Raw genomic sequence first — 23,030 nt, forward strand, 5'->3', positions numbered from 1 at the left:
CTATGGCTGTGACGGCAGCAGGTAGGTTAAAGCTTTTAGGGTCGAGGCCTCGAGGGCCATGTTGCGGGTTCGGTCAATGTTCGACAATAATATACCCCCTGCTGGTCGCCTGCCGTAGTCGCACATCATCGATCCATGGACAGTTGGTTTGACTGTGTCAGGCATTAGTTTTGCTTTCACTTTTCCACTTCAGTCACAGTCTTTGCCTTTTGTTTCTTCTTGCCGTCGGATCATCTCCATCGTTTTATACCTTTTAAAGGACAATGGCTTCAGTGCCGCCAGGGCCTCAGGCCCCCAATCCGATAGACTTCTCAGCGAAACCGGAGGAGATCGCCGAAGTGAGGGCGCACGATGGTCCCATCGAGGACGAGGACTTGAAGAAGGAACATAAACAAGCCGGTGTGCAAGCCGTGGAAGCAACAACGACAATATGGGGGAAATGGGACCTCGTTGCGGCATACGCATTGTACGGTCTCCCTGCGACTTAGTCTCGACCAGAAAGTCCCATTAACACCGACTGAACAGCATCTGGTTGATATACTTCATCACGTCGGCGTTTGAGGTCGTTGTTCGGTCGTTGACCCCCTTCGTGACGAGCGCGTTCTCCAGGCACTCGCTAACTGCCACGACAACGATCATGTCGAGTATAATCGGAGGGTTGTCGAAACTACCCATCGCTAAGATTCTCGATACCTGGGGTCGACCTCAAGGTCTGGCTTTGACGCTCCTTATCTGGGTCCTTGGCTTGATTATGATGGCTTGTTGCCATAATGTGGAGACCTATTGCGCCGCGCAGGTCTTCTCTGCAGTCGGGTGAGTGCCCTTTTCCCGCCCTGCGAGCCGTGGTTATGGACGAGCCGATGTTGATACGAACTTAGTGCTCAAGGTGTGAGCTACTGTTTGACCATTTTCATCGCCGATACATCATCCTTGAAAAATCGACCGCTGATGCTGGCCTTCGCGACATCGCCATACATCGTAACAACTTGGATCGGTGGTCCAATCGCCGACAGTGTTGTTCAAGGTCCTGGGTGGCGATGGGGGTTCGGCATATTCGCGATTGTGACTCCCGTTGTGGTTTCGCCGCTGATCGCGCTGTTCCTCTGGAACCATCAGAAAGCCAAGAAAGCAGGGCTGATCCGGAGTAGCAGAGGGAAACTGACTCTCTCGAGTGTCAAACAGTACGTTATTGAAGTGGACCTGATTGGCCTGATAATTCTTGCGGGCGGCATGGCGCTGTTCCTCCTCCCGTTCAGCCTCTACTCGTACCAGGCGAAGTCCTGGAGTTCGCCCATGATCATCTCTATGATCATCGTCGGTGGCCTTCTCATCATCGCATTCGTCTTGTACGAGCAGTTCCTTGCCCCCGTCAAATTCATTCCTGTGAAGTTGCTAGCCGATCGAACCGTCTTCTTCGGAGGGTTGATGTTCACCTTCGTCTTCTTCAACTCGGCGGTGTGGAACAGCTATTTCACCTCTATGCTCCTCGTCGTCTGGAACACCGGCGTCGCCAAAGCCACATACATCACGAACATTTACCGCGTCGGATCGTGTTTCTCGGCATTGATCATTGGTGTTTTCATCAGATGGTCCGGCCGGTTCAAATGGGTTGCGCTCTATTTCGCGATTCCCCTGATGATGTTGGGAGTGGGACTCATGATCCATTTCCGACAACCGGATGTCGACATCGGCTATGTGATCATGACACAGATTTTCGTCGCCTTCGCTGGCGGCCCAATTGTAATCGCAGGCGAAATGGCCATGATGGCACCGTCGGACCACCAACACATCGCCGTCATCATCGCCATCCTCGATTTGTTCAGCAGCGTTGGATATGCGCTTGGGTCCACCGTGTCAGGGGCGATCTGGACGGGAACGTTCCGACCGGCTCTCGAGAAGCATCTTCCGGAGGGAGCACCGATCGAACGCATTTATAACAACATGTACCAACAGTTAGCGTACCGGGTTGGAACTCCAAACAGGATTGGTATCGGCTATGCTTACGCCGATTCTCAGAGGTACATGCTCATCACGAGTGTGTGCCTCTTAGCTGGCGCCGTGGTGTGCGCCGCCCTTTGGAGAGATATTAGGATCAAGGACGTCAAACAAGTTAGAGGCAACGTCGTTTAATTCCCTTCTCGAAACCGTATGGTAGCAAACGAATATTACGATATCGGAAGCAGGAGCAAGCTTTCCACTGTGAGAAACAGATGTGAATGTCTGGAATCGCGAGGTCGTCAACCGTCGAATTTCGATGACGGCGAATGCGAACACTTGTGAGACCCGAGGATCAAGCCAGAACAATCTCCTTCCACATTGGACCAGGAGAAAAAGACCTGCCCACTGCTTCCAGATTTACAGACCCCAACCCGCGTCATTCTGAAACCCCACCTTTCGGCTGAAGAAGTAGAACGAAGAATTGATCGGATTCTGCTCCGACTTGATTGCGGTCCCCCGCCGAGTAATGAAGCGGCTTGAACGGCGACAGCAAAATGAATTCATATACCGAGCCGATTATGAAAAAATCGTCTTCTTCAAATTCGTCCATGCTGACCGTACCACAATCCGCACCTTGACCATCTAGGATGGTTGCCATTGCACTGAACACGTCAAACTCTCCTAGCCGCAGATGTATGGCATATGTCCAGAACTGCAACATGGTATATGGACGACGATACTCGCTGATTCCAAGGCGATTCCAAGCGGTTGGGGTAGATTGCCGTGAATCCCTTTCTGAGGTAGGCACCTGTTGTTCCAAGTAGGCTAAAGAGTCATCACACGGCCCAACATCCGGCTTTCCGACATTCCATAGAGGGTCAGCCCGATCGGTCGAATATCTCTGATACCATTTAATCCACGATCGTCCTGTATCATTGCTCCCGTCAAATAGCTTAGATCGGAGACGATAATAGGATATGCGACCTATCCAGCCAGCCCAAGAATAACTTGGAAATCCAGCACGGCGACGAAGCGGAGACATAGCCGAAGTGAAAGTAATGAAAAGGTCTATATCCTGGCTTGGCAACCCTTCGACTAAATCCCCCAGAAGATCTGGTAGGGTTCGTCTCGAGAGGCCAGCAATGGCATTTAAAGCATCGGCTTGATTTGTCAATGCGCGAGATGTGTAATCACATATCAGGCGTTGAAATTGTCGCCTTGGGGCCTCCCATATTGTCATTAGCTGTTTCAAAAAAGGATGTCGTGGGAACGCATGGAGCAAGTCTTCAGACAGGATGGAATTTTGACAGCGAAAAACCCATTGGTTGTTGATGAAAACAAGCGCTCGACGGGAAACATGTCTTCTTGAAACCTAGTATAAGTAAGCAATTGACGGATGTAGGCCTAAACAGTTCATAGGCAACATACGTCCAAGCCCGCTTGGAATAAGTAGAAGATGACAAGAGCACATCTAACATAGGGTGGACAACAAATGCGATATTGTCGATAACCTCAAGAAGCTGCCTGTGGAAGCGATTATAGCCGTCCACGCCGGGGAGGCCCGAGTCTGCGTCGGGCTCATTAGTAGCGATGATTGTCATTAGTGCATTCTCGAAGATGCTGTCCATAACATTGACACCTTGTTGTATGTCCCTCTCATCATTTTGTAAGAGGCAGATTGCATCAACCCAAAGAAAACGTTCGTCAAGTCCTTTGGTGAGCACGATGGCGTCCTGAATGGTCTTCGGAATCAAATCCCAGATCGTTTCCAGGACGCCCGTGGTGAACATGGCTGATTTATTGTTGGTAGTGAGTCAAACATTGGGAATGCCACCCCAGACATAGCTAAGAGCGAAGTATCCGCAAGGACTTGCCGCTTCGACAATGCATTGGTTGACGACATCGATCAGCCGGAGCGGCCAGACAGGATGGAGACTGGATTGTTGTCTCTCACAAATGTCTGAGTGCTTTAGTTCACATGCCTCCAAGCTCTTTCTTATTTCTTGGATATCGATTTGTTCCCTTACAAGGCGACCCAGTTTCAATCCTTCGGTCGGGATTGGGTCTGCATCACGGCTTGATCCCGTTGTGAGAGCAGTAGATGAGGAAGACGCAGGCATAAAGCAGATTTGGAAGATCGAATCCACGGAATCGGTCAAGGTGGCAGCATAACATCGGGTCCCAGCGCATTACAAAACTGTCATTTGCGTTCTGCTTGCGAATGCCGTGAAAGGCACAGTCGACGAGCCGGCACATTGGGCAGTGTTTGTGCCGTCTGTTCTGTTGATTCTGAATATCCCATGTTCGACCAGCGTCATATTCCCCTCGCAGTACGTGGCCTGCATGCAACACAATTTCCTCGTAGACAGAACAGACTGTCTCTGTATACTCCATGCATAGACGTACCTCCAAGGCTTGACGATGGCATTGACTCATGAAATGAAATGGACATGGACAGAGATGGCTGAGAGACAGATACACGAAAGCTGTTCAACCTAGATTGATTCAAACTCTTTTTGTCTTGATAGGGCTATAACATATACTGTTCAAGGCGGTGTTGGGACGTGTGCGAAAAAAGGGATTTCGTCAAGTCAGGTTATTCGTAGTTATAGGGGTACGCTTCATTGCTAAAGAGGGTAAGGAGTGAGGGAATACGACAAGGAGTGAGATAACCGAGTGCAATGGTCAAGATACACAGATATTCTGTCATCTGTGATAGGAATCAGAATGCAGTAATTACGGTATGATTTAATTCAACACTTAACAGGCGAAGGGAGCAATAGGGAATGAGGAATAGGCTACATATCACTAATTAACAACGCATCAATTGGAATCTCTATTCTCTACCCATGTCAGCTGAGTCAGCTCTCCAATGCTACTTCATACAGGGGTCAGGGCCTCTGCTTCGACGATCATCTCGACCTCCAGCAGCGAAGTGAGCGAATCCGTCCATCAACCATGGATGAATGATTCCCTTCCAACCGACTCTTCCACCACCGTGTCGCACGCTGAAAGATGTGTTGCTCATATTAATATCGCTGACTCCCCGCTTGATCTAGAATGACCAATTTGCCGCCTTCTACACCACTGGATACGGCCACCGCCCCGTCTCCGCGCCTCGTCTAGCTGCCAGGCCCTCCCTCTCCGTCCCTCTCCTTCTCCACCCTCATCCCTCTCTCCTTTCCACCGCCGCAGCCCACGATGCACTTCGCTTTTCCGCCACGGAAATCCTCCAATCCGCCGCCGTACGCGATGCGGTCAGTGCGGTCGGTGCCGTTCTTGCGGAAGAGCAAGGGGCAGTCAATAGCGCTACTGTGCATCGGGGTCGTCGCCGCGATCTGGCTGCTGTCGAATCTGTTTGGCGGGTCCGGGTCGTCGAAGGTTAGGGTGCCGTCGGGGATGCCGCCGGTGGTGGTGGTGACAGCGTTTGATCCGAAAGAGAAGGATAGGTGGACTCAGCATATACGCAGGAATCGGGAGGAGTACGCGAAGAAGCACGGTGAGTTTGCGTCGGCGTGTCAGTTAGAAATAAGACGTGCTGATGAGGATCCTCCCTACGCATAGGCTACGCGACCTTCCTCCCCAACGCCACCGCCTATCCCCTCGAAGGCGCTCCCATCTCCTGGGCCAAAGTCCCCGCCCTCCGCCACGCCATGACTCTCTTCCCTTATAGCACTTATTTCTTCTACCTCGACCCCCACAGCCTGATCGCCAACCCCTCCCTCTCCATCGAGGCGCATATCATGAATCCCCGCCGCCTCGAGTCACTCATGATCACCAGCATCCCCGTCGTCCCGCCGGACTCGGTCATCAAGACCTTCGGCCACCTAAAGGGCGACCGCATCGATCTGGTGATGACGCAGGATCACGAGGGACTGGGGCGTGATAGCTTCGTGGTGCGGCGGGGGGAGTGGGCGCATTATTTGCTGGACGCGTGGTTCGATCCGCTCTATCGGACGTATAATTTTCAAAAGTCCGACGTCCACGCGCTGGAGCATATCGTGCAGTATGTATCCTCCCTTTGGCAGACCTTTCTCTCACCGTCCTTTGGTTGACATCGTGTGACTTAGATGGCATGGCACCATCCTCGCAAAACTTGCCCTCGTCCCCCAGCGGATACTGAACGCGTACACCGCGAAAGACTCCGCCGTCGCGGCCCTCGACGGCGTGTACAAAGACGACGATTTCATCATCAGCTTCCACACCTGCGACGAGGAAGGGCGGAGTTGCGAGGAGGAGATGACCCGGTTCGCGGAGAAGCAAGCGATAAAGCCATGATGCCCCCGCGGTGATATAAGGCGTCAATTTCCAGCTTGGGTTCGCGTGGTTTCAAACGGCGCGCATTGGATGTTTGGAGAATACTTGGGGGTGGGTGAAAGACGGGCGGACTATGTTTCTGGGACTTTGTTACAGCATTGATAGAGGCGTTTTCACCGGGAAGCGACGCGGAGTGAGATGGATAAGAAACTCTTTGTATGATTGATATACGACGGGGAGCGGAGCTGGATCAACGGATCTTCTGTCCTGGGATGTCGGGGCGGTAAAATAATCTGAGAAATTTCCGAAAGAAGCCTACAGGAGCGGACGGGGATACTTTATAATATGATATTTGCGGCGGGAGGAATCCATTTGCAACAAATATGCGCCATTTCCATTTCATTGACACCCAAACTATTTACCAATCAAAAAGTTCCCCTTTCTACATCTTTCTCGCCGCTCTCCGCCGCCACATCGATCGACCGCCGTGAAGTTCTACAGCCTGGATAGCGGTATCCTCTCGCCGACACGATCTACTACATGTCCGTTCTGAGCAAGCTACAAACACCAGAAATGCGCAGAATCCTCCATGGACTCATATACTCCAATGCGATGGAAGACAGCACCCGCACAGCCAACGGAAAGCATTTAAAATATGCCTCGCACAGCTCATCTGCTTCCCTTCCCTTTGCCCTTGCCCGACTTCTTCAACTGGATCTTCGGCATTTCCACCTCGCTCTCCAGCTCATCGACATCCATCCCATCATCCACAATGCTCTCCCCTTCATCGAAGACATCGTCATCGTCCCCATCACTTCCGTCATCGTCGCTCGTTTCCTCCGCCTCGTCATCCAATAGGCTCGCATCGTCGTCCTCGCTCTCCTCGTCCTCCTCTTCCTCCTCTTCCTCCTCGTCCGTCCCCACGCCGTTCAGCATCCCCGTCGTCGGCATCTCGTCATCGTCCGAACTGCCCGCCGAACCAAGCCCATCGTCCATGCCGAGCCGTTCGTACCGACGTCGCGACTTCGCGAGTATGTCGTCATTGGCTTTCCGTCGCGCGGACCCCTTGCTCGGTTTCGGCACTCGCGACTCCGCGGCATCCATCCCCGCCGCGACCAAGTCCGCCCGAACCGCCGCCTCAACGTCGATCAGATCCTCCTCCCCTTCGGCACCCACGATCGCCTGGATCCCCCGATCGTCACTCGAGTCCCATCCTTCATCGCCCTGCCCCTCCACCCACACGCGCTCATCCTCGCGCCTTCTTCTCCGCTCCTCCTTCCGCCCCTTCCGCACCTCCATCTGCGCGACCAGCAGGTCCAACTTCCCCTTCAGCGCCAGCAGCCGCTCCAGCCCGCGCGCCCGCTCGTCGCACACGCGCTCGAGCGCCCGCAGCTTCTTCATCAGCTCTACTACCTCCTGCGCCTGCGCGCCGACGTGCTTCTTGCCGCGGGGGCCTTTGCCGTCGGTGGCAGCGGCGGCGAGCAACGAGGCGAGATAGCCGCCGTGGGAGACGAGGATCCATTGAACCCAGACCATGAGGCTGCCGGCGCGGCCCGGGCGGCGGTGCATCGTGTTGGCGAGGTGGGAGAGGAGGGGGATGGTGAGGGGAGAGGAGAGGCGTTCAATTGTGAGGCGGATGGTGGTGAGGGAGGGGGTGAGGAGGCAGGTGTTGAGAAGGGTGGGGTCGGAGGTGCGGAGGGCGGTGGTGAGGAGGGCGGTGAGGTGGGGTGGGGTGGGGTTGTCGAGGGGGGCAAGGGCGCTGGCGGTGGGTTGGGGGCCGGGATGGCTGAGGGAGGTAAATGGCGGCGGAGAGGGGGAGTGCACGGGGATAAGGGTTGGTGAGCGTGCTTTGAGGAGGTCCGCGAATGACGGGACGTCGGGGTCGCGGAGCGTGGATGTGGTGCCGTCGTCGGCATCGAGGTCTCCCTCATCCTCTTCTCGCTCCCGCTTATGTGCTCCAAAGCCGTTGACATTTGGTGCCTCGGTCGGATTGACCGATTTTTTCTGCACCCCTAGGAGTTTTTCTTGTGCTGGCTCCGCTTCGTCGTCTTCTGCACCGTCTTCACTGCCATCCGAGGAACTGGCGCTCGAGATTTCGACCACTTCCGGGGCGTCTTTCATTTCCACATCGTTTTTCACGTTGCCGAAGCCTTCACTGAACTTTGTCCCCACGACCGCACGCGATTCGTCCGTCCGCGCGTTCCGCTCTTTGCGAAACCCATTCATCGTGGTCGAGGTCGCCGTTAGTTTTTTCCCCTTGTTCTGCAGCAGCGCATTTTCGAGGGCCGAAGATGGTTTTGTTGAGGGTTTGGCGGTGCCATTTGAATGCCGTGCCTTTTTCGACGGCCGTGCCGACGGAGAGGTCTGTGATCCGTTGACTGCGGGCATCGTGTCGAAGGATGAATGAAGATTCGGGGTTGGAGATAAGAGGATGGTGAGAGAGGAATTGAAGAGTCGAATGGATACTCTGTGGCTGTGTAATTTATGTGATGGTGGATTTCCAAGCTCCAAGTGGAAGAACGTATAAAAGTTTAGATAAACGTCTATCGCGCCTTTCCGGGTATCTTTAGTGTAGCGGATGCTTCTGTTTCCTAGAAGCTACTTGGTACACGTGGTAAATGCCCTTCTCGCGCTTTCCGTTCCGATTGGAGATCCGTCAATTAGGAAGCGTCGAGGGGTAGCAACTCCCAGCAGTATTCACGGTCCCTTCCTTCTTTTTTGCACCTCGACTTCTTCACCTGCTCATCGAATAGCAATTGCTACGGTTGCTGAATGGCCCAAAGGAAAGACTGGGTAAGGGGAGAAGACGACGAGCACACACGACAGCGATGTAGTGGGCAGACGGAAAGGAAAAAAGTCGGTGATGGATGACGGGCGTCCAATGTTTCCAATTTGCAACGGATGCTTTGGAAGGGTTGGAAAAATTTCGGACATGGGCTGGGATGTATGACGCTAAGACGGATTGGGGATCGCGGCAGGCAGGAAATGTTGACGTGAAATGTTTCCCGTGTGTGTGAGGCGAAAATTTGGAGCGAGGACGCACAGACGGGAAGGAACCATAAAGGGGTTGTTGATGCTGGATCTCTCAGCCACCATTCTTCCATAAAAGTGACAGATATTTTTAATGAAATCCACAGCAAGATATCCCGACAGGAATTAGGTACTTCACTGAAGCAGTAAACCGAAAATCATGTCCATCGCTGTCCAGTCCGATGGGAATTCTGGGTGCCCAAGGCCGCTCTTTCCTAATCCCGGACCAGGGTCTCCTTCCCGATTCCCAATTCCCAATTTCTAATTCACTTCTCGTTCGCTGGATCTGGAATGATCACTCACTTCACAGTGTAACACCGAGCAAGACTAACAAGAATCTGTAATGATGGTTTCAGACAATCTGATATCCCAGGATCCGGAGTGTCGGGGCTTAGGAAGAGCGCGTCATCCATCCAGATTGGCGGTAGTGAGACAGGTCTGGTTGAAGAACCACAGAAAATGGATTCTATCACCAGCTCCCAGTCAACGCGACACGGGCAGGCGACGCGTCGCAATTGGACGTTGGGTAGGTATGAAGCAGACATGCAGTAGTACAGCAGGCTTTATTGTCACTTTATTTTCATAGCTACACTTCGTTTACCCCGGATGGCCGCGGTATTAAGTATTCGGTAGGTATTCCTCAGTTCCGTTGATCCGCGTCTGTCCATAAATCCTCCAGTTTATGTTGGAGCCTTGGTGAAGTTGCGAGGGTTGTGATGGGCCCAAGAGAGCGCGGTGACCAATCACACCCGCCACAGTAGCAGATCCAAGGAGGCGCAGGGTCACGTGCCTAGGCCGGGCCCCTCCCGTATCACGACTGACCAGTCATCATTTAAGCTGCGCATCTCCCCAGCCGCGTTAAAAAGTTGAACCTCCGTCCTCCGAACAAAAAGTCCCAAGCTCGGATTTTGGAAGTTGCGATTTCGACCGGTTCACTTCCTTCCTTCTTTACATCACTACTTCCCCACCACCCCTGCACTCTACCACTCTCTTTCATCTTCACCAGCTTCATTCATCGTCGCCTGCACATGTGCCGTGGATTGTAACAGAAATCATTTCGCCCCCATTTCATCATCACCGTCAGATCCACCTCCGTCACTACGCGCTCCACTGCTTCGGATCCTCCCTCATCCGTCACGGAACTCCTTCCGCGACTTCTGCAACCAGAAGAACCACCATACGCCACCACGCGATTTCCTTTCACTTAACTCGGGCGACAACCGTCTGTTTATCTTCGAATCCGTTGCACTATCTTGAATCTACGCGATCGCCGTTGAAAGTCGCGTCCGAATCCATCAGGTCCCTATCACCCGCCATCACGCCGCGCCGAATCCGTTTGTTTGCCGCAAACCTCCATCTGCGCACCACCACCGTACACCCGTCAATCCGGCGCGTCGTATTCGCAGACGGTCGTCGACATCGTAATACCACTACCGAATCGTTCCGAGTCGCGCCTGTCACCTTTGCGATCCATCGCGTCAGAGCCTGAAACCATCCCAAAGTGAGTTTCCACTGGTCGCAACGCCTACATGCGCGCATCGTGAACTCCGCATTCCACCCGTTCGGATCTCACTTTGGACCATCCATTTCCACTCCCTCGGATCTGGAATCTCACTTGGCGCAATCAATATTGATGGACATCATGGCATCCCAACCTCCAGCGCCGGAGAGGCAACCGTTCGAGGAGAGCAAAGAGGACGAGTCGCAGTCGCATAACGAAACGGTGTTGAAACATGAAGGGTACGTAGAACCTGAGTTTTCTATTTCCATTACACTTTCATGCCTGTTGTCATTCGCGCAGTGGGAAACGCGCGACAAGGCGATGTGGTTTATCTCCCTTCCCCTCACCTCCACATATCTGACTCAGATCGCCACATTCGTTGCCACTTCCTGAACATGTGCTTAAACTTCTTGCGTACTTGCAGAACCTCCAACCGTCAAGACTACGACATGTTCGCCGAGTCCACTCCATCTGCATCGCCTGCCCTTGACACCGCCGACGCGACAAATTCCGCATCGATAGCTGTTGACCTCGCACCTGCGCCGACTTCTTTGACGGCAACTGCACCTGAAGACGAGCACAAAGACACGATTGCAGCGCGGCTAGAGAGTGAGAACAGCGCGTCTATCGCGCCAACGACAGCGACGGATTACATTCCCGAAATGAAAGACCATGCGTCGCAACAATCCGCGCTTCTTCCCACCGCGCAACCCGATCCTGTTGATCACGCTGCATCGACCGTCGAGCCGGCCAAGACAGAACCAGATCCAATCGCGACCATATCCGTCCCACCGCCCATTGAACAACCCACGTCGGATGTGAGAGACGAACCGGTAGCAGAACAAGTAGCTCTGGAAGAAGCGCCGGTTGTGAAACCGGACTTGGCTTTTGATGGCGTACCGGATGCAATGGACACCACAGAAGATGTAGCAAAACAAACTGCAACGGAGGAACCGGCCACGAATGGCACGGCGAACCGTTCATATCCGTCACTTTCCGAGTCAGTTCCACCTGTCACGGAGTCGCCCCAAATGGACGACAGTGCCCAGAGTACTACTGCGAATACGTCTATGATGGATACTCAGCCGACCGATGTCAGCGAAAAGCTTCAAGTGAATGAACCAGCCTCCAGTTCCGCTCCCCCAGATACCGCCACTGGCACAGATATGGATGCGACAATGACCGATGTACCCGCACCCAGCAAGGTGCGCGCAAGGGAGGATGAGGACGATGCAGAGCCGGCAGCAAAGCGCGCAAAGACTGACGAGGGCTCGGCTCCTGTTCCACCACAGTCATCAGATGCGCAGAAGTTGGATGTGCCGGTGGCCGAACAACCGGCTACTCCATCGCCAGCTCCTGCGACAAATGGTACCCCTCAAGCAGGGCCAGCACCCCCCGCGGCCACTCCCAGCTTCGCGGACGAGATCATGGCCAAGCGAGATTTCGACTCCAACCCCATCTCGGATGCACAGCACCGGTACCTGCAAGAATCTCTTCGCAAGGCCAAAAAGATCAAGGCCGGTGCCTCTTTTGCCGAGCCTGTTGATCCCGTCAAACTCAACATCCCTACGTATTTCGAATTCATCAAGCGCCCAATGGATCTCACAACCATCGAGAAGAAGCTTCGTGAACGCGAATATTCCTCCACAAACGATCTTATGGACGATTTCGACACCATGGTCCGCAATTGCATGACCTTCAACGGCCCGAATCATGCAGTTACCCTCTCGGGCTACGATTTGAAAGCCTACTTCATCAAACTTCTCAACGTCATGCCCAAGTCGGGTGACCCGCTGCCAGCTCCGAAAAAGCTGTTAAAACCTCCCACGGCGCCGACTCGTCTTTCGCAACCGCGACGAGAATCGCGTACAAAGTCTTCGCCCCCGGCGCCCCCTGCGCCCGCCGTGGTCCCAACCGCCATGCCACCTCCTTCCGGCAGTGCTGGGTCGCCTCCAGCGTCTACGGCATTCGCACTCAAACCTGACGGGCTTCCTCTGATTCGCCGCGATAGCGCTGCCACGGATCGACCAAAGCGCGAGATCCATCGACCACCGTCCAAAGATCTCATCTACAACCAGCCCAAGCCGAAGGGCAGGAAAGCGGTGGAACTGCAGTTCGCCGAGCAGGTGGTCAATGAATTCTACAAGCCCAAATACGAAGCTGTCGCAGCCTCATTTTACTATGAAGTCGACCCTGTGGCTCTCCAGATCCCCACCTACCACAAGGTCATCAAAAAGCCAATGGATCTTGGTTCCATCCGAAGGAACGTTGAACAAGGCCACTACCATAACGCCAAGGATGTGTATCGCGACTTCAAGCTTATGCTCAGCAACTGCTACAAGTTCAACGGACCGGATCATCCTATTAGCTTCGCGGGCAAACAGCTGGAGAAATACTTCGAGGACGAATGGAGTAAACTGGACGACTATGTCTCGAAGAACACACCCGCCAGCCCCACGGAAGTCGACCTCAGCGACGAAGAGGAGGAAGAGGAGAGCGACGTGGAGGATTCTGGAGTATGGATGAAGCGTCAGATGGACGAATTGAACGCCGTCCAAGCCGAATTGCAAGCTTTGGCGAAGCGGCAGTTTGATCTCCAAAACCGACATGGAGACCTTCTAAAGGAAATCCAAGAGGGTCAGCTCAAAGGGAAGGCGGTCAGTCCCAAGGTTGGAGGCAAGAAGAGCAAGACCAAGAAGCCCAAGCTCGAAGGGGGTAGCAAGGGTGGAAAACGGGGAAGTGGAGTTGGGGTGGCGAAAGATGACACCAAGAAGAAAGGTGGGGCCGCGGCGAAGCCGAAGAAGATCCCGACCTTGGGATTGCCGCAGAAGACGGAGATCAGCAATTACATCGACACTCTCACGGACAATGACAGGGTGCAAGAAGTACTAGGGATCATCAGGGCGGGAATGCCGTCCGTAGCGGTAAGTTACCCAACCTTCAACCCTTTCACTTTATCCGCCTTGAGAATATCTATATAACTAACGTAACGCAACAGAACCTCGACACCCAAGAGATCGAACTCGACATTGACCAAATCCCCAACCACGTCCTCTATGACCTCTACGTCTACATCTGCAAGTCCCGCGGCGAGAAACCCAACTTCGGCACGTCCACTGGCCGGGCCTCCACCGTCGACGACGGCGCATACGACCGCGACCTCGAGGACGCCGACTTCCAGCCGCGCAAGAAGAGCGGCGGCGGGCGGCGCGGGCGCAAAGGCGGGTCGGGCGGCACGGGCGACGACAGCGCGGCGGCAGCGCAGCGCAAGAAGAACAAGCCGATGAAGCCGGCGGAGCAGGAGGCGCGCATCAGCGAGATCAAGCAGGCGCTAGGGGGGTTCAGTGGGAATGGGGGAGCGGGGCATGGGGTGGTGGAGAGTGTGGAGGGGATAGGGCACGATGAGGACAGCGAGGATGATAGTGACGATGAGAGTGAGAGTGAAGAGGAGTAGGTGGATGGATGAGGGGTGATTATTCTTCGGGGGTTCGGGATGGGGATGGGGCGGGCGTATTCCGGTTGCTTTTCCGGACGCTGGAGTTGATGTATGGGATGGCTCATGATCTCCGCTGATGGGGTTGTTACGTCCTGCTAGGAGCTTCACGACATTCACCTTCAAAACCTCGCTTCTCACCTCTTCGTCGGCCTTCCTTTCTCTCCCCGCCCGCTTCATCAGCCACGCAACATGGGGATGTCATTTTCAAGACCCCGACCCCGACCCCGACCCCGACTCTTCTGACTGCGGCAATCCACTTGGGATTGCTTTTTGTCGGTGCGGATTCCAATGGGGGAAGGGTGGACACATCATCGCTAAGGGGTTGCGGTGGAAAATTGTTTTGCATTGTATGATAAGATAGTAGTCGATGGATGGGTAACAGATTTGTGTGAGCAAGATCAATGTAAGAATGGGATTGTGGTGTGTAATATTGGTAATTCCTTGTGATGGATCTGATCGGATTATGATGTCGGTTTGTGACTTGGTCGTTCAGTTGTTAGATGTGTTCCAATATCCAGTCCCAGATATTAGCGCGTATGGCTGAGAAGATTCACATGATCTCATGGCCTTGTTGCCTCAGGCACCATACTTTAACGGAACTTGCCGTTCAGTTCACCTCGCAAGGGAGCTTCGCTGAACAATTGAACATCCCCAAACTTTCTATCGCGTTCACCAAATCGCTACACCTGTCTCTACTCATTGTCACGACATCCAGCTCTTTGCTTGCCTTTTCACTGGCTTGGTATCCTCGAGTTCAACAGCCCCTCGGTCCTTGCGTCATATAATCTATAACGCCGCTGCTGGACGACGACCATCGTCGAAGGATTCGAGCGTACCCTAGGAGTGGAGAGTGAGAGACCATAAAGTGAGTTTCTGAAGACCTTGTATGCATGAACGCGTGATTCGAGCACATTTCGGTCAAACGTCAAGGATTGTATGAGGTCAACGCTAATCTACGCCATCACACAGACAACCTCCATCCCATCTCTTCTACCTCCACACTCGCCTCACAGCCACCACTCCCTCATCATGGCTCCCACCGCAATCACCGACGTTAAAAGCACCTCGCGCGAACACCGCACCGCCGCCCATACCCACATCAAAGGCCTCGGCCTCCGCAGCGACGGCACCGCGGAGCCCTCCTCCGGCGGCTTCGTCGGGCAAGCGCACGCGCGCGAAGCATGCGGACTCGTCGTCGACCTCGTCCGTGCGAAGAAGATGTCCGGGCGCGCGGTGCTTCTCGCGGGGGGCCCCGGCACGGGAAAAACAGCGCTTGCGCTGGCGGTGTCGCAGGAGCTGGGGACGAAGGTGCCATTCTGCCCGATCGTGGGGAGCGAGATCTACAGCGCGGAGGTGAAGAAGACGGAGGCACTGATGGAGAATTTCCGGCGGGCGATTGGGCTGCGGGTGCGGGAGGTGAAGGAGGTGTATGAAGGGGAGGTGACGGCGTTGACGCCGGAGGAGACAGAGAATCCGCTAGGGGCGTATGGGCGGACGATCGCGCATTTGCTGGTCGGGTTGAAGAGCGCGCGGGGGACGAAGAAGTTGCGGTTGGATCCGAGTATTTACGAGGCGATTCAGAAGGAGCGGGTGCGGTTGGGGGACGTCATCTACATTGAGGCGAACACGGGCGCAGTCAAGCGGGTGGGACGAAGCGATGCGTATGCGACCGAGTTCGATCTGGAGGCGGAGGAATATGTGCCCGTGCCGAAAGGGGACGTGCATAAGAAGAAGGAGATCGTGCAGGACGTCACGTTGCATGATCTGGACGTCGCCAACGCGCGGCCGCAGGGTGGGCAGGATGTTGTGAGCTTGATGGGCCAGCTGATGAAGCCGAAGAAGACGGAGATCACGGAGAAGTTACGGGCGGAGGTCAACAAGGTGGTGTCGAGGTTTATCGACCAAGGCGTGGCCGATTTGGTGCCGGGAGTGTTGTTCATCGATGAGGTATGTCTCTTCCATTTTCGCATTTCTGGAATCTTTACTAACAGAACAGGTCCACATGCTTGACCTCGAATCCTTCACCTACCTCGCCCGCGCCCTCGAATCCCCTCTCTCCCCCCTCGTTATCCTCGCCTCCAACCGCGGCCTCGTCTCCCCCCGCACCTCCGCCGACTCCGCCTTCTCCCACACCGACGACGACCTCCCCCCGTCCCCGCACGGCCTCCCCACCGACCTCCTCTCCCGCTGCCTCATCGTCCCCACCTTCCCCTACGCGCAGCCCGAGATCCGCTCCATCGTCGCCTCCCGCGCCAAGATCGAGGGCGTGCAGCTCGCGGACCCCGCGCTGGACGAACTGGCCGGCGTGGGCGCCGAGATCAGTCTGCGGTATGCGGTGGGGTTGATCGGGCCGTCGGCGGTGCTCGCGCGCGTGGCGGGGAAAACGGTGCTGGGCAGTGGGCAGATGGGGGAGAAGGAGAAGAGTGTCGTGAACGTCGGAGTCGAGGAGATTCGGGAGGCGAAGGACTTGTTTTGGGATGCGAGCCGGAGCGCGAAGGCGGTGGGGACCGGGTCGGGATGGATTGGGTGAGACGGTTAATTAACCTGTGGGGTCGGACGCGCTTTCAATGGGATGGTGCAAGGCGTATGGCTTAGAAAACGGTGTCCAGATAGATCGTGGTCTTGTACAATGGAGTGGAATCCGGATGGGCACGGCGGAATATCAAAAGCTTTTCTGGTTCAATTAGGTTGTTTTATGGTCTTCTTGATCTAGATTAGGAATTGAAGTCGTAAATCATAACTTATTCATCTGGGAACATAGACCTGTAACGGTGGCGAATGAATATGTGACGACTGTCGGACAGGGGAGCATCCTCATCTGTCTCACGACTCGCCGAACTTCGCCGAGGGACTGGCCATCTCCAACTTCGATGACTTTTTTCACCACCTACTACTTACTTTATTATCCACCTGCGACAATCATCACGTAGAAGCCTCCTAACTACTCCCTCCATCCAATCCTTGAACCCCTCCATCCAACCCTTTAATCTCCCCTCACCCACCATGCGCCGCTCCCTCCTTACCGTGCTCTCGCGCTCCCGCCACCCCCTCCGCGCAACCTTCACCACGACCTCCTCCCTCCTTTCCAGCCGCTGGAACCCCGGCCCTGCCCCTCCTCGCCTCCCCAAAGAAGAACAGGAACTCTTCGAATCCCTCCAACGCGCCTCCACCGGCGCCTTCAGCACCCCATCCTCATCCCTCCCGCCCACCGCCGACCTACCACCCACATCTACATCCCCATCCCCCTCTGCCTCCGACTCCACCCAACCACCCTCGACGACCGCCACCGACGCCAACCCCGCGCGCCCCGCATCCGGCCCAGAGATGCTAGCGAGCCTGAAGGCGCGGCTCCAGGCGGTGGAGGGGGGCGAGGAGATGCATCCGAACGTGCGGAAGGGGGCGCGGCCGGAGTTCGAGGGGGAGACAAATCCGACGACGGGGGAGGTGGGGGGCCCGAAGAACGAGCCGCTGCGGTGGGGGGTGGGGAGTGATTGGAGTTATAATGGGCGGGTGACGGATTTCTAAGGGGGTGCGATGGAGAACTGAACGGTGGTGGGGAGGATGGATGCGAAGGGGTGGTTTGTTCACGGGGGATGAAGTTAGTGATTCGGGATATGTACATCTTTGGGAGGATTGATGGGCATTTGCGGCATTGGGATATGGGATTCATGTTTAGGATTGCATGGGATGGAGTTGAGCTGGATTTGATACGGATACCTGTCCTATACATCATAGTTTAAGGGAAACTGCTACAATGCGCTGTATCATTACTGCAATATCCAACTGCAATATCCAACTGCAATATCCAACTGCAATATCCAACTGCAATGTATAGGCACATTCTCAAATGCCTTGATTCTCGTTTGGCATGCCAACCGATTCGTCCTCAGAGTCATTCATCTGTATGATGTCCATTTGTATGATACCTATTCGAATATACGGAGAGCAGGCACCAATAAGATGCTCAGTATTGCCAACAACTAAATTCATTGCTTTTCATCATGTCTAATCATTAATGTCCAGCGTACACCACAGTATCAATTTAATTGTTAATATAAGAGCATGATATGTCTGTTGTGGTAATGATTCCTTCCGCCTTCCGGGCTTCCCACGCAATTCCGTCATTGTCGGCTGGGTCCGAGATCGCACTAATCCCCAAAAGAATTGAAGCTGTCGCTATCCATATTCCCCAAAGGCCGAGACCTCATGCAATTTCAGGCATTTTCAGCATATAATCGATCGTGTGCTAATATAAAACGCGACGAGATATTCCATCCGTGTAATATCTCATTCGAATAATCATCGATTAGAGTGTATGACTGTAAGTGTTGTCCCGGTTTCATTCGAGATGCGTCCTTGCAAGCCCGATCCTTCATCCTTGGCTTCGCGGCTCTTCGGGATGGACTTGTCCAATATTCGGATGATTCATTGATTTGTTATTGCAATTTTCCTTTCTTGTCTCTATACATCACAGGCATCTGGCCTTGGAGAATTTTTATTTGGATGTTCTTCCAATTGACAAGTAACCATACTGACTGAAACAAAGATCCAGTCAACCTACTGCCCCGCGCGTACTCACAACTACCGGCCTGTCTATGGACTGTTGTCTTAGACAATACTCAGAAAAATCTACTCGGTCTCGGAACGTAAGGCGGAGAGCATGTCGACGACTATAGTATTAGGATCCCAATGGTATGTCTGAACGTTGAGCGGCATCACATTTGTCTAACAGCGATATAGGGGAGATGAGGGGTAATACTCTGATGAAGCGCGGGATAGAAGCAGTCGAGTCTAATATGATGCAGGAAGGGGAAGCTTGTAGACATATTGTGTGCAGACGCGAAGTTGTGCTGCCGAGCCCAGGTACATATCACCCCATTGACTCGAGATCCGTTTCAATTGACCTCAGATAGGGCGGCCACAATGCAGGCCACACCATTGTCCACGGGGACAAGACGTTTGACGTCCACATCCTCCCATCCGGCGTATGCAGTCCGGGTTGCATGAACCTGATCGGCAACGGCTGCGTCGTCCACGTCCCGACCTTCTTCAAGGAAATCGCAGCGCTGAAACAGCACGGCATCGACCTGGTCGATCGCTTGTTCATCAGCGACCGCGCCCATGTGATCTTAGACCTGCACACCATCATCGATCGGCTGCAAGAGGTGAGTGACCCCCCGTGGAGACCGGATCAGACGCTGACCATCCCAGGGCGAGCGCGGCAAGAAACCCGTCGGCACCACCGGAAAAGGCATCGGCCCGACCTACAGCTCCAAAGCGACGCGCTCCGGGATCCGCATCTCTGACATCTTCGAGAAAGGCGTTCTGGAAGCCAAGATCCACCGTCTCGCGGATGGCAACAAGAAGCGCTTCGGCGAGCTGCTGGACTACAGCGTGGAGAAGGAGATCGCCTATTTCGACGAGATCCGCGAGCAGCTCCGCCCGTATATCGTCGACCAGGTGCCCCTCATCAAGAGCGTGAAAGAGGGGAAGATCCCCGTGTTGGTGGAGGGCGCGAACGCGCTGATGCTGGATTTGGATTCCGGGACGTATCCATTCGTCACGTCGTCGAATACCGGGCTGGGCGGTGTGCTCACGTCGCTGACTGTCGGGTGGAGATCCATCAAGGAGGTCATCGGCGTGGTCAAAGCATACACGACTCGCGTTGGATCCGGGCCATTCCCGACGGAGCAAATCAACGAGATTGGCGACTGGTTGCAGTCGGTCGGACGAGAAGTGGGAGTCACCACCGGCCGAAGACGGAGATGCGGCTGGCTGGATCTGGTAGTGTTGAAGTATTCACACGAGTACGTTCTGCCCTGCATCGATTTTCATACAGTTGAATTCGTCTAATCTAACACGGGATGTAGATGCAATGATTACACCTCCATCAATCTGACCAAGGTACGTTCGCTGGGTACTCAGCATATGGACAATCTCTAACCCGAACCCTAGCTCGACATCCTCGATGACTTTGAGGAAATCAAGATCGGTGTTGCGTACAAGCACCAAGGGCATGAGCTCCCCTCGTTCCCGGCGGACGCCGCGGTTGCCGAGCAGGTCGAAGTCGATTACGTGACGATGCCCGGTTGGAAGACGTCGACGAAAGGCGCCAGGACCTATGGGGAGTTGCCGGAGAACGCGAGGCGGTACATCGAGTTCATCGAGCAGCAGGTGGGGGTGAAGGTCAAGTACATCGGTACCGGGCCTGGGCGGGAGAGCATGATCGTCCGATAGATCATACATGCTGCAAAGTAGACGTCCACTGGACGACAGCACTTCATCGTTGTGTAACTAGTGCTATTAGACCGTCATTCATGCGCCATCAGCAGATACAGCGCTCCAGAAGAATCGTCTGTCAGAATCATCGGGTTTCGTTCATTTGACCTTGGCCATCACAGTGTCGGGCCCGCGGACCACTTCTATTTCACCGGCGCGTGCCTTCACAGCGTTAAGCAAGCTCCGGTCGAAATCATCTCTTGCTCGCAGCACCGCTTCCACCCAGCTCATATTGACGTCCCAATAATCCGTCTTGAACTGCGCGTACACATCGGGCAGTTGAGCCTTGTCTGACTCGAGCAGCCGAGTGAACCCATCCACCACTCGCCATTTCTGCTTGATGGCCTCGAACGCCTCGAACTTCTCGAAGTATCCGAAAACGGTCAGGATATCGTCGCGGATCTTCTGCACGAACGGATCGGAGCGCCGGAACTTGACCGACTTGTTCCGCACGGACGAGAGGTAGTGAATGAGAAGCTCGTCGGCAAGTTCTTCGACCAGGATGTCGCGGAGGGACGGATGGAGAACGGGAAGGTAATCGTTTAGGTAGTCCTCAAACGTGCTGACGGCCTGACCGATGGCCTTCTTCGAGTACCATGCGGGCGTGAAGAACTCGGACATGAGGTTGCGGAAGTCGATGGAGAAGATGACCTGTGCAAAAGTGTTCAGACAATGCGTGCTGAGATCGACGTATCCGTCCCGGAGCGTTTCGGTTTGAGAAGTGACGGTGATGCTATACGCAGAGGACACGATTGGATTTATCGCCCGTGAGAATTGGGTCAGGTAGCTTGGTGACCCACCCTCGTCTTCCGCGTCATCGATGCAAGCAATTTGGTCATTGGCAATGGCGACAAGGAAGTCTTGGAGTGGCTGCAGTCCCTCCTGATCGGCGTTTGGCTGAAGGTATTTCTGCAGCTCGGACGAGACCAGTTGCTCCCACATGCGCTGGCGGGAAATCAGCGAGCGGAACATCGCCTCAACGACCCCTTCCGCGACATCGGTCCGCTTGCTCGACTCCGCGACGTCCAACTGCTCGCGAAGCATGCGCCACATGTCACCCATGGTTTTGGTGCGCAGACATCCGTTTTCGTCGGTGTCGAGGGATGATTCGTCGCGGGAGAGGAAGTTCTTCTTGTCGGTGACGACCATGCGGTCCATCCACTCTTCCACCGCCTTGACGATGAGCTGTCGATATTCTCGAATCAGGTCGGCGCTGCGATTGTCGATGACGGGAACCTTCATCATGTCCCGAGGAACACCGAGCTTTTCCATCTTGGTATAGTACTTGTCCGCCCACTGAACGATCGCGAGCATCTGGGGGGGCGTAAGTTGCGGGTTGTCGATGAGCGCAACCAGCCAATCGTGCATCTGCTTGTGATAGATCTGCACATATGTCTGAAATATCTTCCACTTCTTCGGCGTCAATCGCTGCATACCTAGCTTGACGGTGTTGAGGTCATTGAAGAACCAGCGCACGCTCTTCTCAAGCTTGTCGGGGTCGTCTTGGAACATGTCGTTCGACTCGTCCATCTGGTTATCCGCGTACATTTCGATGGCCTTCAGGAACTTCTCTTTGTAACCCCGAGTCTCCTTCGGCCCGGCGGTGATGGACTTGAAGCGACTTGCCAGGTCCTTGTACTCTTTCTGTGCGTCCTGTAAAGCTTTGGCTTTATTATCACTCTTCTCTTCCTCTGAGATGACCAACGCGAGCCGCACAACCATGCTGTCGTTCCCTTGTTGGACTAGAGGGATGATGTTCATGCACGCTGTGCCGAGATGCTCGTCGAATGCATCGATAACTTCGTCCAGTCGTTGAAAGGTCTCGGATAAAGTCATGCCGCTGGAGAGTTGTAGGTTGTTCATAAGCTCCATGGCTTTCTCGGATCCCTTCGCCTGCTCCATTGCGGTATCTCTGATATCTCTCAACTTCGTAAGCTCCATATGGATTGCTAGAAGGTTCGGCTGTTGCTCGATATTCTGGCTGTCTTCGTCCAGCAGCATCTCCAGCTGCGTCAGCCTGGCGTCAAAACTCTCGATATCATTCTTCAGCTGCAACACCGCGGTGAAGTTCCGGTGTGCCTGGGCCACCGCATTAATCTGCCCAAAGTCCTTGATCATGTTCTGCTGCTCGGAGCACATCTTGTCGACCTTCTGCATCTCCTCCTTGATCTGTTGGAGGATTCGCGACGCATCGTGGATGGAGTTCATGCCCGTCTGCGTCACCTCCAGCTGATCTTTCAGCCCGGCCTGGAGCTGAGCATCGACGCCTGCTTTCTTCCGTTGCAACTCGGCTTTGAGCGACGGGATCTTGTCGAGGTCATCCGGATGCCGCAGCAGAGGCGCGAGCTTGCTCGCAACGGAATCGACATCGTTCATGATGGCTTGAATGATAGGACTCGTTGACGGGAATATGTTCTCATGTTCCCTGGACGGAGGAGTCTCGGCATGAGGTTTCCCCGGCGAGGAATTGGAAGCATCGTCATTTAAAGATGCCCTTCGTGATGCTCCTGAAGTCTGGGGGACTTGAGA

At 54.4% G+C, this 23,030-nt stretch overlaps 12 protein-coding genes across 12 annotated transcripts; 6 read left to right on the plus strand and 6 right to left on the minus strand.

The window, feature by feature from the left end:
• Positions 1–75: 75 nt before the first annotated feature.
• On the plus strand, positions 76–2,252 carry P152DRAFT_66101 (siderophore iron transporter mirB). The gene is made up of 3 exons (XM_033683146.1): positions 76–466; positions 526–813; positions 879–2,252. The coding sequence occupies exons 1-3, from the start codon at positions 264–266 to the stop codon at positions 2,128–2,130; spliced, it is 1,743 nt and encodes a 580-aa protein (XP_033532857.1). The 5' UTR covers positions 76–263; the 3' UTR covers positions 2,131–2,252.
• Positions 2,156–3,593, minus strand: P152DRAFT_66194 (uncharacterized protein). Its single transcript, XM_033683148.1, has one exon. It carries the CDS (start codon positions 3,176–3,178, stop codon positions 2,375–2,377), a length of 804 nt encoding a protein of 267 aa, XP_033532858.1. The 5' UTR covers positions 3,179–3,593; the 3' UTR covers positions 2,156–2,374.
• P152DRAFT_474836 (uncharacterized protein) lies at positions 3,187–3,728 on the minus strand (the record flags this gene model as incomplete). The annotated part of the gene is made up of 2 exons (XM_033681357.1): positions 3,187–3,310; positions 3,367–3,728. 2 exons carry the CDS (start codon positions 3,726–3,728, stop codon positions 3,187–3,189), a joined length of 486 nt encoding a protein of 161 aa, XP_033532859.1.
• Positions 3,729–4,923: 1,195 nt separating this feature from the next.
• Positions 4,924–5,943, plus strand: P152DRAFT_459633 (uncharacterized protein; the record flags this gene model as incomplete). The annotated part of the gene is made up of 2 exons (XM_033679722.1): positions 4,924–5,437; positions 5,503–5,943. Coding segments are annotated over exons 1-2 (620 nt in total), but the record flags the coding sequence as incomplete, so codon positions are not given.
• Positions 5,944–6,864: 921 nt separating this feature from the next.
• P152DRAFT_474838 (NUC189-domain-containing protein) lies at positions 6,865–8,583 on the minus strand (the record flags this gene model as incomplete). The annotated part of the gene is made up of 1 exon (XM_033681358.1): positions 6,865–8,583. The coding sequence occupies one exon, from the start codon at positions 8,581–8,583 to the stop codon at positions 6,865–6,867; it is 1,719 nt and encodes a 572-aa protein (XP_033532861.1).
• Positions 8,584–8,769: 186 nt separating this feature from the next.
• On the minus strand, positions 8,770–9,412 carry P152DRAFT_66343 (uncharacterized protein). Its single transcript, XM_033683150.1, has one exon. The coding sequence runs from the start codon at positions 9,297–9,299 to the stop codon at positions 8,955–8,957; it is 345 nt and encodes a 114-aa protein (XP_033532862.1). The 5' UTR covers positions 9,300–9,412; the 3' UTR covers positions 8,770–8,954.
• A 943-nt stretch (positions 9,413–10,355) lies between these two features.
• On the minus strand, positions 10,356–10,884 carry P152DRAFT_66383 (uncharacterized protein). The gene has a single exon (XM_033683151.1). The coding sequence runs from the start codon at positions 10,762–10,764 to the stop codon at positions 10,474–10,476; it is 291 nt and encodes a 96-aa protein (XP_033532863.1). The 5' UTR covers positions 10,765–10,884; the 3' UTR covers positions 10,356–10,473.
• Positions 10,868–14,180, plus strand: P152DRAFT_450385 (uncharacterized protein; the record flags this gene model as incomplete). The annotated part of the gene is made up of 3 exons (XM_033678170.1): positions 10,868–10,965; positions 11,151–13,650; positions 13,725–14,180. The coding sequence occupies 3 exons, from the start codon at positions 10,868–10,870 to the stop codon at positions 14,178–14,180; spliced, it is 3,054 nt and encodes a 1,017-aa protein (XP_033532864.1).
• A 707-nt stretch (positions 14,181–14,887) lies between these two features.
• Positions 14,888–16,974, plus strand: P152DRAFT_459639 (TIP49-domain-containing protein). The gene is made up of 3 exons (XM_033679723.1): positions 14,888–15,087; positions 15,192–16,169; positions 16,219–16,974. The coding sequence occupies exons 2-3, from the start codon at positions 15,252–15,254 to the stop codon at positions 16,750–16,752; spliced, it is 1,452 nt and encodes a 483-aa protein (XP_033532865.1). The 5' UTR covers positions 14,888–15,087; positions 15,192–15,251; the 3' UTR covers positions 16,753–16,974.
• Positions 16,975–17,288: 314 nt separating this feature from the next.
• On the plus strand, positions 17,289–17,747 carry P152DRAFT_378857 (DUF1674-domain-containing protein; the record flags this gene model as incomplete). The annotated part of the gene is made up of 1 exon (XM_033675681.1): positions 17,289–17,747. A coding segment is annotated over one exon (459 nt), but the record flags the coding sequence as incomplete, so codon positions are not given.
• Positions 17,748–18,882: 1,135 nt separating this feature from the next.
• On the plus strand, positions 18,883–20,459 carry P152DRAFT_474842 (adenylosuccinate synthetase-like protein; the record flags this gene model as incomplete). The annotated part of the gene is made up of 7 exons (XM_033681359.1): positions 18,883–18,914; positions 18,963–18,974; positions 19,028–19,085; positions 19,136–19,387; positions 19,434–20,029; positions 20,093–20,126; positions 20,178–20,459. The coding sequence occupies 7 exons, from the start codon at positions 18,883–18,885 to the stop codon at positions 20,457–20,459; spliced, it is 1,266 nt and encodes a 421-aa protein (XP_033532867.1).
• Positions 20,460–20,600: 141 nt separating this feature from the next.
• P152DRAFT_399458 (exocyst complex component Sec6) lies at positions 20,601–22,877 on the minus strand (the record flags this gene model as incomplete). Its single annotated transcript, XM_033676515.1, has 1 exon — positions 20,601–22,877. The coding sequence occupies one exon, from the start codon at positions 22,875–22,877 to the stop codon at positions 20,601–20,603; it is 2,277 nt and encodes a 758-aa protein (XP_033532868.1).
• Positions 22,878–23,030: the final 153 nt, after the last annotated feature.

The sequence above is a fragment of the Eremomyces bilateralis genome (genome assembly GCF_010015585.1).
Source record: "Eremomyces bilateralis CBS 781.70 unplaced genomic scaffold P152scaffold_14, whole genome shotgun sequence".
Lineage (NCBI taxonomy): Eukaryota > Fungi > Ascomycota > Dothideomycetes > Eremomycetales > Eremomycetaceae > Eremomyces > Eremomyces bilateralis.